At 49.1% G+C, this 12,859-nt stretch overlaps 1 protein-coding gene across 2 annotated transcripts in view; it reads right to left on the bottom strand.

Annotated features, from left to right (window-relative positions):
• The window catches only part of LOC124612451 (DENN domain-containing protein 1A-like), a 292,617-nt gene that overhangs the window by 23,045 nt on the left and 256,713 nt on the right, over positions 1-12,859 (bottom strand). The window contains exon 13 of one of the 2 annotated variants that reach the window (XM_047140674.1): positions 2,873-3,247. The exons of the other annotated variant lie outside the window; for it this stretch is intronic. Within the exon in view, the coding sequence (XP_046996630.1) occupies positions 2,873-3,247 (375 nt within the window). The remainder of the gene's footprint in view (positions 1-2,872; positions 3,248-12,859) is intronic. 2 annotated transcript variants of the gene reach the window in all.

Genomic DNA, 12,859 nt, shown 5'->3' with positions numbered 1-12,859 from the left:
AGTAACAGTGTCATTTGTTATCATTCTTATTCAATCACATGAAGAACAACTGCCTTCGAATACGCTTCTGCACGAGACAAAAATTTTGAAATCCCGTTTACACAATAACGAAATCCACACCTCAGCCTACTTAAAAAGCAGATTTCCTGGGCCATCACATCCAATTCTAGTACTGCTGATCCTTCCACGAAACCGCTTCAGAGCACACCATTGGTGACTCAGTATTATCCTGGTCTGGATTGTGTTAATCAGCTACTTAAACATGACCATGACTTCCTAAAATAATGCTCTGAAATGAGATCCATTCCATCTGAAATTTTGCCCACCATACCTAGAATAACTTTTCGTCACCCTCCCAATCTCTGCAATATTCTTGTCAGACCCTATGCTCCTACTGCACCCATCTCCCTACCCTATGGCTCCTATCCCTGTGAACGCCCCCACTGCCCTATGCGCCCTCCTACCACATCCTATAACAGCCATGTAACTGGCAAAAAATGTACTATCAAAGGGAGAGCCACCTGCAAAATGACAGGTCATATACCAGCTATTATGTAAACACTGTTCAGCCTTCTGCTTCAGCATGACTACCACCAAATTATCAATTAGGATGAATGGGCATAGGCAGAGAGTGTACACTGGCAACTTGCAATATCCTGTTGCAGAGCATGCTCTACAACATGACATTCATGACCTTGGCACCTGTTTCACCATTCTTCCCCAGACACCAGTTTCTCAAAGTCCAAATGTGGGAACTAGCACTACAACATGTTCTTAGTTCTCGCCACCCATCTGGCCTTAATATACATAAATTTCTTCCGTCTCAGCATTTCTTCACTGTAACCACTCTTTGCTTCACTCCGTTTTAGTTTTCTACATCTTTCATTGTCTTTCCCGTCTATTTTTCACCGCCCCTCCCACCACTGTTATGTACAATGCACTTAGTTTTTCACTCTTATTAACTCTTGCATCATGTTTAAGCAGTAATCTCTGTCAGCATATTATCCTATCTTCTGCCTCTAAGCTCTCAGGTTTCCAAATCTTGTCCAATGCAGTCCCCAACAATCAGTCTTTCCTTCTCATACCGTATGGTAAGTATCCCCTGATCCGCAGTTCTGGGTGACTTTCCCGAAATCTACCCCTTTTCCTAGACCTCTCCAATCCTTTTGCTTTACCCTTCTTCCTTCCCCTTCAACCCTTCTGCCTGAAGAAGGAGCCAGTGGCTCCGAAAGCTTGCCAATTACAACAGTCTTTTACATGTGTGTTCTGTCGCCGCTTGGTGATTTTTTTATCTATCCAATTAATTTTGCCTTTACAAATGTCTGCTTGTGTGTGTGTGTGTGTGTGTGTGTGTGTGTGTGTGTGTGTGTGTGTGTGTGTGTGTGTGCGCGCGCGCGATTGTATACCTGTCCTTTTTTCCCCCTAAGGTAAGTCTTTCCGCTCCCGGGATTGGAATGACTCCTTACCCTCTCCCTTAAAACCCACATCCTTTCGTCTTTCCCTCTCCTTCCCTCTTTCCTGATGAAGCAACCGTTGGTTGCGAAAGCTTGAATTTTGTGTGTATGTTTGGGTTTGTTTGTGTGTCTATCAACCTGCCAGTGCTTTCGTTTGGTAAGTCACATCATCTTTGTTTTTAGATACAATTAAATAATTTTGTCAATAATTCATTGTTTTCATTGCTATAGTTAATATAAAAAGTTACAGATGTGAAATTACTTTAATTTTACAATGATCTGTCCTATCAGGAACAGTCTTCGTCTTTCAAAATATCTCCTGTATTGCATTATGAGTGTCATGATACTCTTCTCTCACTAAACAAAACTGTGTCTACAGATAACTCTATTCCTAGCAGGGAAAATAACTGTAGAAGTTAATTCTGCAATCCTCTCCATTCATTTTGTAGCTCAAAATATCTCGCAGAGCATTGGCATCTCATTGTGTTGGCCACTATGTTATAAAATCCCCCCGCCCCCCCCCTCCCCACACCCTTTCATTTATTTTTTAAAGAATCAAACCTGTATTGGTGATTGGTAACTGTAACTGATTTAATGAGGTCTGAACAATGGAAATAAATTAAATTGTCTCACTTCTTTGATGTACTGATACAGCTGGAATAATATCACTTAAATTCTATTCAATTGAAGCAATGTCAGCTGAAGGATTTTCTCACCAATTTATTGCTTACAATGGGGACATGATACCTAAATGAATGTTTTGTCGACACTGGTACTAAAAAAAAAAGAAAAAAAAAGGTAACAGGTGACCAGAAACAGTGAGCAATAAAACACAACAAGGCTACATGTGCTGTCTGCAAAACGCTGACTAGGTCGCTGCAGAAGAAATCAATGACTTACGTTCAGTGTGCTGTTCCAGGATATCTGATGAGAGCAATGTCAAAATATGTAATATTGGAGTAGTAAAGTCAGCTTGCTTCCAATCAATGATTTTTTCCTCAGCGATCTATTCAGCATTTTGCATACTTCACATATTTTTCAACATGGTCACATACCTCCACCATGACTTCATGTCACAGCTATGTTACCACAAGATTAACAATGAATTCTAGAAGTAAGTTGATATTTTGCAGACAGACAACAACACAGAACACTGGTAATTGTGAGGCAGAGAGGAGAAAGGGGAAGGACTATTTCCACACACCCCTCACACGTATCTTCTCAGCTGCCTACTATATGTTCAGCACATAGATACCAGTATTCTAAATAATAATGTAATGCAAACTGTAAGTGACCCAGAAGCAAAGGAATATTCCACAAAGGACTGAAATGTTTGTTAATGTGTCACATTGTGTTATTTCATAGTTGGTTTAAAAAAAAGTGACAAACAGAGTTAAATTGTAGTGCATTCATATTACCTTTTTATTCCGGAATGTTTGTGCTGGAGGAGGCAGCCTGACCATATCTATGGAAGATGTGGAAGCCACTACAAATAGTGAGTCTTCATGTGAGGAATCATTTATGATAAACGGTGTGGCACCAAATAAATCACAGCCAATACCATCAAAAGTTGAAGTACAAGCAGTATTAGGAAGCAGTGAAAGGTGGTTGCCTGGAGAGGTTTTTTCTGGTGATGATGAATTACTGCTAGTGCAGGAGGACACTGGGGTTATAGTTTGTGGTACTATTTGGACAGGTGGGCGATTCTTTGGTAAGGGAACAGGAACTGAAAGCAAATCTGTGCCACTTCCTGGTGAGTGCTTGAAACTTTCAAGGCTTCGTACAGGCTTCAACTGCAATAGCAAAGCAAACAGACGAATCACACAAGCTCACCAAAGGAAGCACATACAACATACAAACGAATAAAGCAAAAATATAAATCTAACCTAAGAATTTCAATTAAACTAAAATCATTCACCTCACCAGAAGTATGAAACAAGCCACCACAAACACATCAGCTATGTCTCTGTACATAAATGTATCAAGTGAAATATGCAACAATAGTGAAGGAGTTTCATATACAAGTTACTAATTATTTTCCAGACTTTCTTAGCTCTTCCTTTTACAAATTATGTTATTACATAGACCGAAGACCCTTGTTAGCTAAATGACAAGTTGCAATGTTTATAGCAAATACACACCATTTAGAGATATCTTATTCTTTGTTAAATATTAACTAAGCAGTGTATCATAACATACAAACAGTACAATTTTAACATAATTACTGTGAAGTTAGTTGTCTTAAAGTAGGACATTTAATGTCAATACAATACGCTTCTATCACCTTCAACTCTTTGCTAATCTACACCCTGACTTGATCCATATCTATGAAGAGGAAATCTGTAATTTGCAGAGGCTAGAGGAAGAGGTGGAAGGAGGAGGAGGGGGATGTTGGAGACCTGCACATATGTTATGATGGAACAATTCGCCTCTTTATTTTAAAAAGTTAGTATACCAAATAATCGGTTCTGCATGGTAACACCGTGGTTTTTTGTTGTTGTGGCATTTAGCTAAGCTTTTACATTCAGAAGGAAATTGGTATTTGTTAAATTTTGTATATTAACAACATAAAATAAACAAACAGTAAAAGAAAATATTCATTTAGAACAATAAAATAATTTCTATTGATTTTTCCTTAATACTAAATATTTTATCCTATACTAATTCCATTTTTACATACGAAGAGGTGGGACAGGTGGGGGAGGAGAGGGGAGGGATGAGAACCACTGAACACCGAAGCTTAATGTAATATACAGTTTTTTCATAAATCCATTGTGGAAACTGCATGAATTATTTTCATTCTGCTTTGAAAATTATTGGCTGTTCTACTGCTCATTTCATTCACATAAGTCAAGTTACTTACTGCTTTTGTACACATTAAGATCTTTTCTGACTAAATACTTAATGCATATGAAATTATTTTTTTGTTTCTATGTTCACTAATTCCACTGGAAGGAATGGTGCTGTGGTCTTACACCTCTTATAAGGTATTTTCTGCATATAATTATATATTTCAGTACAAGCATTTAGAATGCAAGTTTATCTAACATAAATGTAGAGGACATAGACAAGGAATATATCAGTCATAAGAAAGTAATAAAATGTACTACATTTCTAAGCAATAACGTAAAATAAATATTAAGAGGAGTGAAAGGAAACATAATTTTCCTCTCCAGGGGCCACCACCTTGACGAAGCACTGTCCGTGTGGGTGGAGAGGTTTGCATATCCACGTGAAGCTGAGGGCTATGTTGAAGATACAGGACCTACTACCGGAAAGGCCTTAGCTGATGGATCAGACTAAGAGTGTCCCACAATGCCCTGTCTTCCTTAACCACTCCTAGTCCTTAAACACTCCTAGTCCTTACCCAAATCCCTTCTCCAAGCCAAGGTGTGATGCGATCCATGTCGAGGGGTGGGTGGCACATGGGAAGATGAGTCACAAACAGAGCCTTAGGGATACCGGGCTACCTCGCTAGTAAGTAGCCTTACACCGCGCGGGGTTTCCGTGGTGTGAACCATGTAGAGCCCCAAATCTCGCGGGTCAACATGGACACGACTGATGAAATAATTTAAAACAAACTGAGGGGTAAACTGAGACCTCAGCACCCAAACATTGGGGCCAGGACTGATGAAATGCATTCCCACTCTGAATCAGGGTCTAGACCTGAGCAAAGAGTGGGAACTGTAACTGAGAAGTAAACCAGATCAAGATTAAAGCCTTGTCTGGGGCCCAGAGAAGGAAACTTCTTAGGGAACAGAAACAAAAGGAAGGAAAAGAATGGCTTCCCAAACATAAGTGGAGGGAATTAAAAGGGCTTGAGCCCAAGACCCCCAATAAGACACTGTCTCAGGTTGAAGGGGATATGCAGATCCCCTCAACGTCAAAGACAGGTAACAAGAGGATAAAGGAGGAATCTAAGACTCCCTCCTCTCAGGATAAGCGAGTCAGGAAAAAGCCGAGACGAGAAATTGGTAAACAGACCTCTCGAGGGGGAGAGGGTGAGGAGAGCGCGAGGTGGAGAGGGGGAAGGCGGGGGCGGGACGTGGAGAGGGGGAAGGCGGGGGCGGAAGGTGGAGATGGGGAAGGCGGGGGGCGGGATGAGGAAGGCGGGGGCGGGATGAGGAAGGCGGGGGCGGGAGGAGGAAGGCGGGGGCGGGAGGAGGAAGGCGGGGGCGGGAGGAGGAAGGCGGGGGCGGGAGGAGGAAGGCGGGGGCGGGAGGAGGAAGGCGGGGGCGGGAGGAGGAAGGCGGGGGCGGGAGGAGGAAGGCGGGGGCGGGAGGAGGAAGGCGGGGGCGGGAGAAGGAAGGCGGGGGCGGGAGGTGGAGAGGAGGAAGGCGGGGGCGGGAGGTGGAGAGGAGGAAGGCGGGGGCGGGAGGTGGAGATGAGGAAGGCGGGGGCGGAAGGTGGAGATGAGGAAGGCGGGGGCGGGAGGAGGAAGGCGGGGGCGGGAGGAGGAAGGCGGGGGCGGGAGGAGGAAGGCGGGGGCGGGAGAAGGAAGGCGGGGGCGGGAGGTGGAGAGGAGGAAGGCGGGGGCGGGAGGTGGAGATGAGGAAGGCGGGGGCGGGAGGTGGAGATGAGGAAGGCGGGGGCGGGAGGAGGAAGGCGGGGGCGGGAGGAGGAAGGCGGGGGCGGGAGGAGGAAGGCGGGGGCGGGAGGAGGAAGGCGGGGGCGGGAGGAGGAAGGCGGGGGCGGGAGGAGGAAGGCGGGGGCGGGAGAAGGAAGGCGGGGGCGGGAGAAGGAAGGCGGGGGCGGGAGAAGGAAGGCGGGGGCGGGAGAAGGAAGGCGGGGGCGGGAGAAGGAAGGCGGGGGCGGGAGAAGGAAGGCGGGGGCGGGAGAAGGAAGGCGGGGGCGGGAGAAGGAAGGCGGGGGCGGGAGAAGGAAGGCGGGGGCGGGAGAAGGAAGGCGGGGGCGGGAGAAGGAAGGCGGGGGCGGGAGGTGGAGAGGAGGAAGGCGGGGGCGGGAGGTGGAGAGGAGGAAGGCGGGGGCGGGAGGTGGAGAGGAGGAAGGCGGGGGTGGGAGGTGGAGAGGAGGAAGGCGGGGGCGGGAGGTGGAGAGGAGGAAGGCGGGGGCGGGAGGTGGAGAGGAGGAAGGCGGGGGCGGGAGGTGGAGAGGAGGAAGGCGGGGGCGGGAGGTGGAGAGGAGGAAGGCGGGGGCGGGAGGTGGAGAGGAGGAAGGCGGGGGCGGGAGGTGGAGAGGAGGAAGGCGGGGGCGGGAGGTGGAGAGGAGGAAGGCGGGGGCGGGAGGTGGAGAGGAGGAAGGCGGGGGCGGGAGGTGGAGAGGAGGAAGGCGGGGGCGGGAGGTGGAGAAGAGGAAGGCGGGGGCGGGAGGTGGAGAAGAGGAAGGCGGGGGCGAGAGGTGGAGAGGAGGAAGGCGGGGGGCGAGAGGTGGAGAGGAGGAATGTGGGTGTGGGAGGTGGAGAGGAGGATGGCGGGGGTGGGAGGTTCAAATGGCTCTGAGCACTATGGGACTTTAACATCAGTCCCCTAGAACTTAGAACTACTTAAACCTAACTAACCTAAGGACATCACACACATCCATGCCCGAGGCAGGATTCGAACCTGCGACCGTAGCAGTCCCGCGGTTCCAGGGGGTGGGTGGTAGAGAGGGGGAAGGCGGGAAGGGGGGAGAGGAAGGCGGGAAGGGGGGGGGGGGGGAAGGCCGGCGGGAAGGGTGGAGGGGAAGGCCGGCGGGAAGGGTGGAGGGGAAGGCCGGCGGGAAGGGTGGAGGGGAAGGCCGGCGGGAAGGGGGGAGGGGAAGGCCGGCGGGAAGGGGGGAGGGGAAGGCCGGCGGGAAGGGGGGAGGGGAAGGCGGGAGGTGGGGAGAGGAAGGCGGGAGGCAGGCGGGAGGGGGAGAGGATGGCGGGAGGGAGGGAGAGGAAGGCGGGGAGGGGGGAGAGGATGGCGGGAGGGGGGAGAGGATGGCGGGAGGGGGGAGAGGAAGGCGGGAAGGGGAGAGGGAAAGGCCGGCGGAAAGGGGGTGGGAAAGGCCGGCGGGAAGGGGGGAGGGAAAGGCCGGCGGGAAGGGTGGAGGGAAAGGCCGGAGGGAAGGGGGGAGGGAAAGGCCAGAGGGAAGGGGGGAGGGAAAGGCCAGAGGGAAGGGGGGAGGGAAAGGCCGGCGGGAAGGGGGCAGCGGACGGGGGGAGGGGAAGGCGGGAAGGGGGGAGGGGACGGGGGGAGAGGAAGGCGGGAGGTGGGGAGAGGAAGGCGGGAGGGGAGGGAGAGGGAGAGGGAGGCGGGAGGGGAGGGAGAGGGAGGCGGGAGGGGGGGAGAGGGAGGCGGGAGGGGGGGAGAGGGAGGCGGGAGGGGGGGAGAGGGAGGCGGGAGGGGGGGAGAGGGAGGCGGGAGGGGGAGGGGGAGGCGGGAGGGGGGTAGAGGGAGGCGGGAGGGGGGTAGAGGGAGGCGGGAGGGGGGTAGAGGGAGGCGGGAGGGGGATAGAGGGAGGCGGGAGGGGGGGAGAGGGTGGCGGGAGTGGGGGAGAGGGTGGCGGGAGTGGGGGAGAGGGTGGCGGGAGTGGGGGAGAGGGTGGCGGGAGTGGGGGAGAGGGTGGCGGGAGTGGGGGAGAGGGTGGCGGGAGTGGGGGAGAGGGTGGCGGGAGTGGGGGAGAGGGTGGCGGGAGTGGGGGAGAGGGTGGCGGGAGTGGGGGAGAGGGTGGCGGGAGTGGGGGAGAGGGTGGCGGGAGTGGGGGAGAGGGTGGGGGGAGTGGGGGAGAGGGTGGTGGGAGGGGGGTGAGGGAGGCAGGAGAGGAAGACGGGAGGGGGGAGAGGAAGGCGGGAGGGGGGAGAGGAAGGCGGGAGGGGGGAGAGGAAGGCGGGAGGGGGGAGAGGAAGGTGGGAGGGGGGGAGAGGAAGGTGGGAAGGGGGTAGAGGAAGGCGGGAAAGGGGGGGAGAGGAAGGCGGGACGGGGGGGGAGAGGAAGGTGGGAAGGGGGGGAGAGGAAGGGGGGAAGGGAGGGAGAGGAAGGTGGGAAGGGGGGAGAGGAAGGCGGGAAGGGGGGGGAGAGGAAGGGGGAAGGGAAGGTGGGAAGGGGGGAGAGGAAGGCGGGAAGGGGGGAAGGAATGTGAGGTAACAAAGATGTGAGGGGGGACAGGAGGGGTGGGAATGAGTGAGGGAGAAAAGAAGGTGGTTAGGACTGAAGAGGGGAAGGTGGGATGGGAGAAAGAAGGCAGTAGGGACAGAGAGGAATGCGGAAGGGAGAGAGGATGGGTGGGTGGGAGCGTGTGATAGAATGACTGAGAGTAGGAGGGCAAGATACAGCAAGCAAAGGAACCTATAGTTACTTTGAAATCTTGATAGGTTCCGTTGCCATAGAGAATGCATTGTGCTTGCATCAGCAAGTGTTAGTATCATCACATTTCTTTTGAAAATTAGCATATTGAATACACAGCAGAATACCGACTAGTGCTGCTGTTTGGCAGTAGGATTGTGTGCTGTCATTTTTCCAGCATTGATTTGTCATGCAACATATGAACGTATGTCTTATACATGTAAAACAATTACTGTACTGACTACAAAGTTTTATTTTTATTGTAAAAATCTGATCTGTTAATTATGTCCTGTCATAAACATTCTGCCAGTTGTTCACTTTGGTACTTTTTAAAAACAGAAACACAGACTTTGCTATCATTTAAATGTAGTCTGTATAACAAAAGGTGTAAATTCTCCATGAACTTGGTATTTGGTTGAGCAATTTGAAGTAGCAAGACACACATATCATTCCACATTCACTCTGATAGTCCAAAGAACAGTGCAATTATACACTGTCATTTTATTAGTACATTTGAAGAAGATAGCAAAATGCCACTTATTAGTACAGTACTTGACATCCTCTACTTTACCAACAGCCATTTTATAATAATCAAACAAGTTCAGATGCTAATTTCTTGATAAATGATGATGGTGATTATGTGTTTCAAGGTACTAAGGTACTGCATCATTGTCCCTCAATTCCATGAAAGAATCATGTTAAAAGGTAAAAAGCGGAAAAAGTGGGGACTTGGCTGCTTCAACTATATAAGCAAGTCAAGAGTTTAAAAAAGGGTTGTAACATGATAGGTAAAAGAAAATTGAGGTAAGGAAGGCAGCATTGTGTGCAAGAGGTTCTAAAGGCATGACAACGTGAGGTGGCGAGAAAGTAACTTGCAGTCACATCGGGGTTACCCGTTGGTGGTGGTGGTGGTGGTGGTGGTGGTGGTGGTGGTGGTGGGGGGGGGGGGGAGGAGGCTTATCAGCTCCCACCCAGAACAACCCCTAACACTGAATGTGGGAGAGTATCTAGTTTAGTGTAAAACTTGCTCCTGCTCTCTCTCTCTCTCTGGAAATGCAACACTTTAGCAGTGGCTATCTTGTCAGCCACAAGCATCTGAGATGGTGAGGTAGGCAAGCTGAGAGCGTGCCGCAGATCAGCAAGCAGGGTGAACTCAACAAGAACATGTGCTGTTGTCAATATATCACCTCAGCTGCAGTGAGGAGGATCCTCCCGATGCAGAAGGAACTCGTGAGTGAGTCTCGTGTGGCCAATGCATAGTCAGCACAATACAATGGCCTATTTCTCAGAAGCCTGAAGAGATGTATGCCACACCTTAGTGGACACCTTAATTGCTCATAACATGTTTTGGGTCATAGATGGTTCAAATGGCTCTAAGCACTATGGGACTTTACATCTGAGGTCATCAGTCCCCTAGAACTTAGAACCACTTAAACCTAACTAACCTAAGGACATCACACACATCCAGGCTGAGGCAGGATTCGAACCTGCGACTGCAGACTGAAGCGCCTGGAACCGCTCGGCTACAGCGGCTGGCTGGGTCATAGAAGCCTGTGATTCCAACCCCTCAAAATATTGGGTCAAAGTGGCAATCATACATCCATGCCTGGTATTCTGACATGAAGATGATCTCCTGTAGTTGTGTCTTTGGCTAGTCAGTCAGCCTGTTCATTTCCTGGAATGCCTAAGTGGCTCGGTGTCCAAATGAAGGTCACTGACTTTCCAGAGCTGCAGAGGTCAACTAGTAGGTCCTGGATGTTGGCGACTAAAAGATTTTTGGGGTAACACAGGGTGTTTTTACGCAACTCAGGGAATCGCTACAGATCAGAAAGTTGTCGTGGCTAGGGTTCTGATGTACTGCAAAGCCTGAGGTATGGCAACCAACTCTGCAGTGTGTACGCTGCAGGCAACCGGCAGAGAGTGCTTCTTATGTGCAATTGCATGTGCAAAAGTGTAACCAATCCTGTCTGACTTTTGACACATCCGTATAGATGCATACCAAATTAGAATAACCGTGGAGGATTGAATGGCGCAGGAGTCTGAGAAGGGTAGGAACAGCGTCATCCTTCGGGCCACAATAAGGATCAATCTACATCACAGGACAGAGTATAGACCACCAGCTGGTCTACCCAGTTTTGGGTAATGCGCAAACAGTCTGAACTGTTGGTTTTGGAACAGAGTAGAGTGACATAGGTGAGTAGGCATCTGACAGACTGTGACTGTGTAATCAGCCAGAAGCTGCTGTCTAACCTGCAGTGGTGAGACACTGGCTTCCACCAGGAGGCTGTCAACAGAGGTCATATGGACAGCCCTCGTTGCCAATGGCTCACCAGTGTGAACAGCATCCAGCAAGCTAAGTATGGACAATGCTGCTGAACCACAAACAACACATCCATAGTTCAAGCAGGATAAAATCAGTGATTTGCAAAATCTCAGAACTAAGCCATCACTGCCCCACAAGGAGTCACTAAGAAAACAGAAAGCATTTAGCATCTTCATGCAAGTTGCCTTGAGCCAACGGATATGTGGCAGGCAAGTTAACTTGTTGTCAAATAAAATACCTATGAATTGGAAAGTTTCAATGACTTCAAGTAACTGGTCACCAAGATAAATTTCTGGGTGGAGATTGCACAGTACACAGTCAGGAAAACTGCACAGCTTATGATTTTGCAGGAGAAAAATGATAGCTGTGATTCAGTGCCCAGTCATGTACTTCCCATACAGTCCCCTGAAGTTTGTACTCAGTGGCGTGCAGTGATGTGGATGCATACTACAGGCAAAGATCATCCACATGAAGTGACACAGAGACTGTGGGGCCCTCTGCATCTGCAATACCTTTGATGGTGATAGCGAAAAGCGTTACACTTGGAACCAATTCCTGAGGGACTCCAGTTTCCTGTAATGTATTGGTTTATTGGTTTCTGAGAGTTAAATCTACCCAGACCCAAAAAAGTCTGAGAAATAGGAGATTCTGGATAAAAACAGGTAAACTGCCCCAGAAACCCCACTCATGCATTGTTGATAGTATGTGATGTCACCATGCAGTATCATATGCCTTCTGTAGGTCAAAGAACACAGCAATAGATATATGGCCTCCAGCTTCAGGGCACCAACAAAGACAGTTGCTGACCATATGTTCAAATAGCTTATACAGTCCATCTGTCAGAGAGAATGGCCAGTAGTTAGTTAAAATGTGTGTGTCCTTTCTCAGTTTCAGGATAGGAATAATGATACTTTCCTGCCATTTAAGGAGAAATTCTCCTTCCAACCAAATACAATTACAAAGCCTGAGGATACATTTCATGCTGTTGGCATGAAGATGTTTCAAGCATTTGGTTGCGAATTTTGTCAGATCCGCAGGGCATATCTCGACACTCTGCCAAAGTGTTGCAAAACTCCCATTCATTAAAAGGGATGTTGCATGACAGAACTACGTGCATGGAAGGATAGCAGGCGGTGCTCGGTGAGGTGTTTCTGGCTCAGGAAATGAGGATGGTAATTACTGAAAGTGGACACTTCAGCTAAGTGTGCCACAAAACATTCGGTAAGTACCATGGGATTAGTGCAGATGTTATCACTGAGAAGGATAGCAGGAAATGCTGTGGGTGGCAGATGGCCACAAATGTGGTGGAGGTTAATCCATACTAGGAAGAATGGGGTGCAAAACTGCATAGATGATACATACTGATCTCAACATTCCTGATTCCTTTTCTTTATTAAAAACAACATTTTCATCCGGAATCTCTTGAATGGGATTAAATTATCCATACAGGGCAAGTGCTAGGGCTGTGAGGATGGGTCGTGGGTCGTGGTTGGGTAGCTCAGATGGCAGAGCACTTGCCCACAAAAGGCAAAGGTCCCGAGTTCGAGCCTCAGTCCGGCACACAGTTTTAATCTGCCAGGGAGTTTCATATCAGCGCACACTCCACTGCAGAATGAAAATCTCATTCCAGTTATTTACTGTTTCCACACAGTATTTTAAATTTTTTAAATTTCTTTATCTTCAGGCAGACTGTCTGGCTATGTTACTGAAGTGTTGAGGAAGTTGATTTAAATCATTTGGAAAATTGCTGCACATTTTTTTTTAGATTATGTCAACTAATAATACTGGAATAAGTAATTACTATTCGTGACAGATGA

Source organism: Schistocerca americana, chromosome 4 (assembly GCF_021461395.2).
Source record: "Schistocerca americana isolate TAMUIC-IGC-003095 chromosome 4, iqSchAmer2.1, whole genome shotgun sequence".
Taxonomy (NCBI): Eukaryota; Metazoa; Arthropoda; class Insecta; order Orthoptera; family Acrididae; genus Schistocerca; species Schistocerca americana.
Note: the sequence above shows the minus strand (reverse complement) of the source record. Positions and strands in the feature narration are given on the sequence as shown.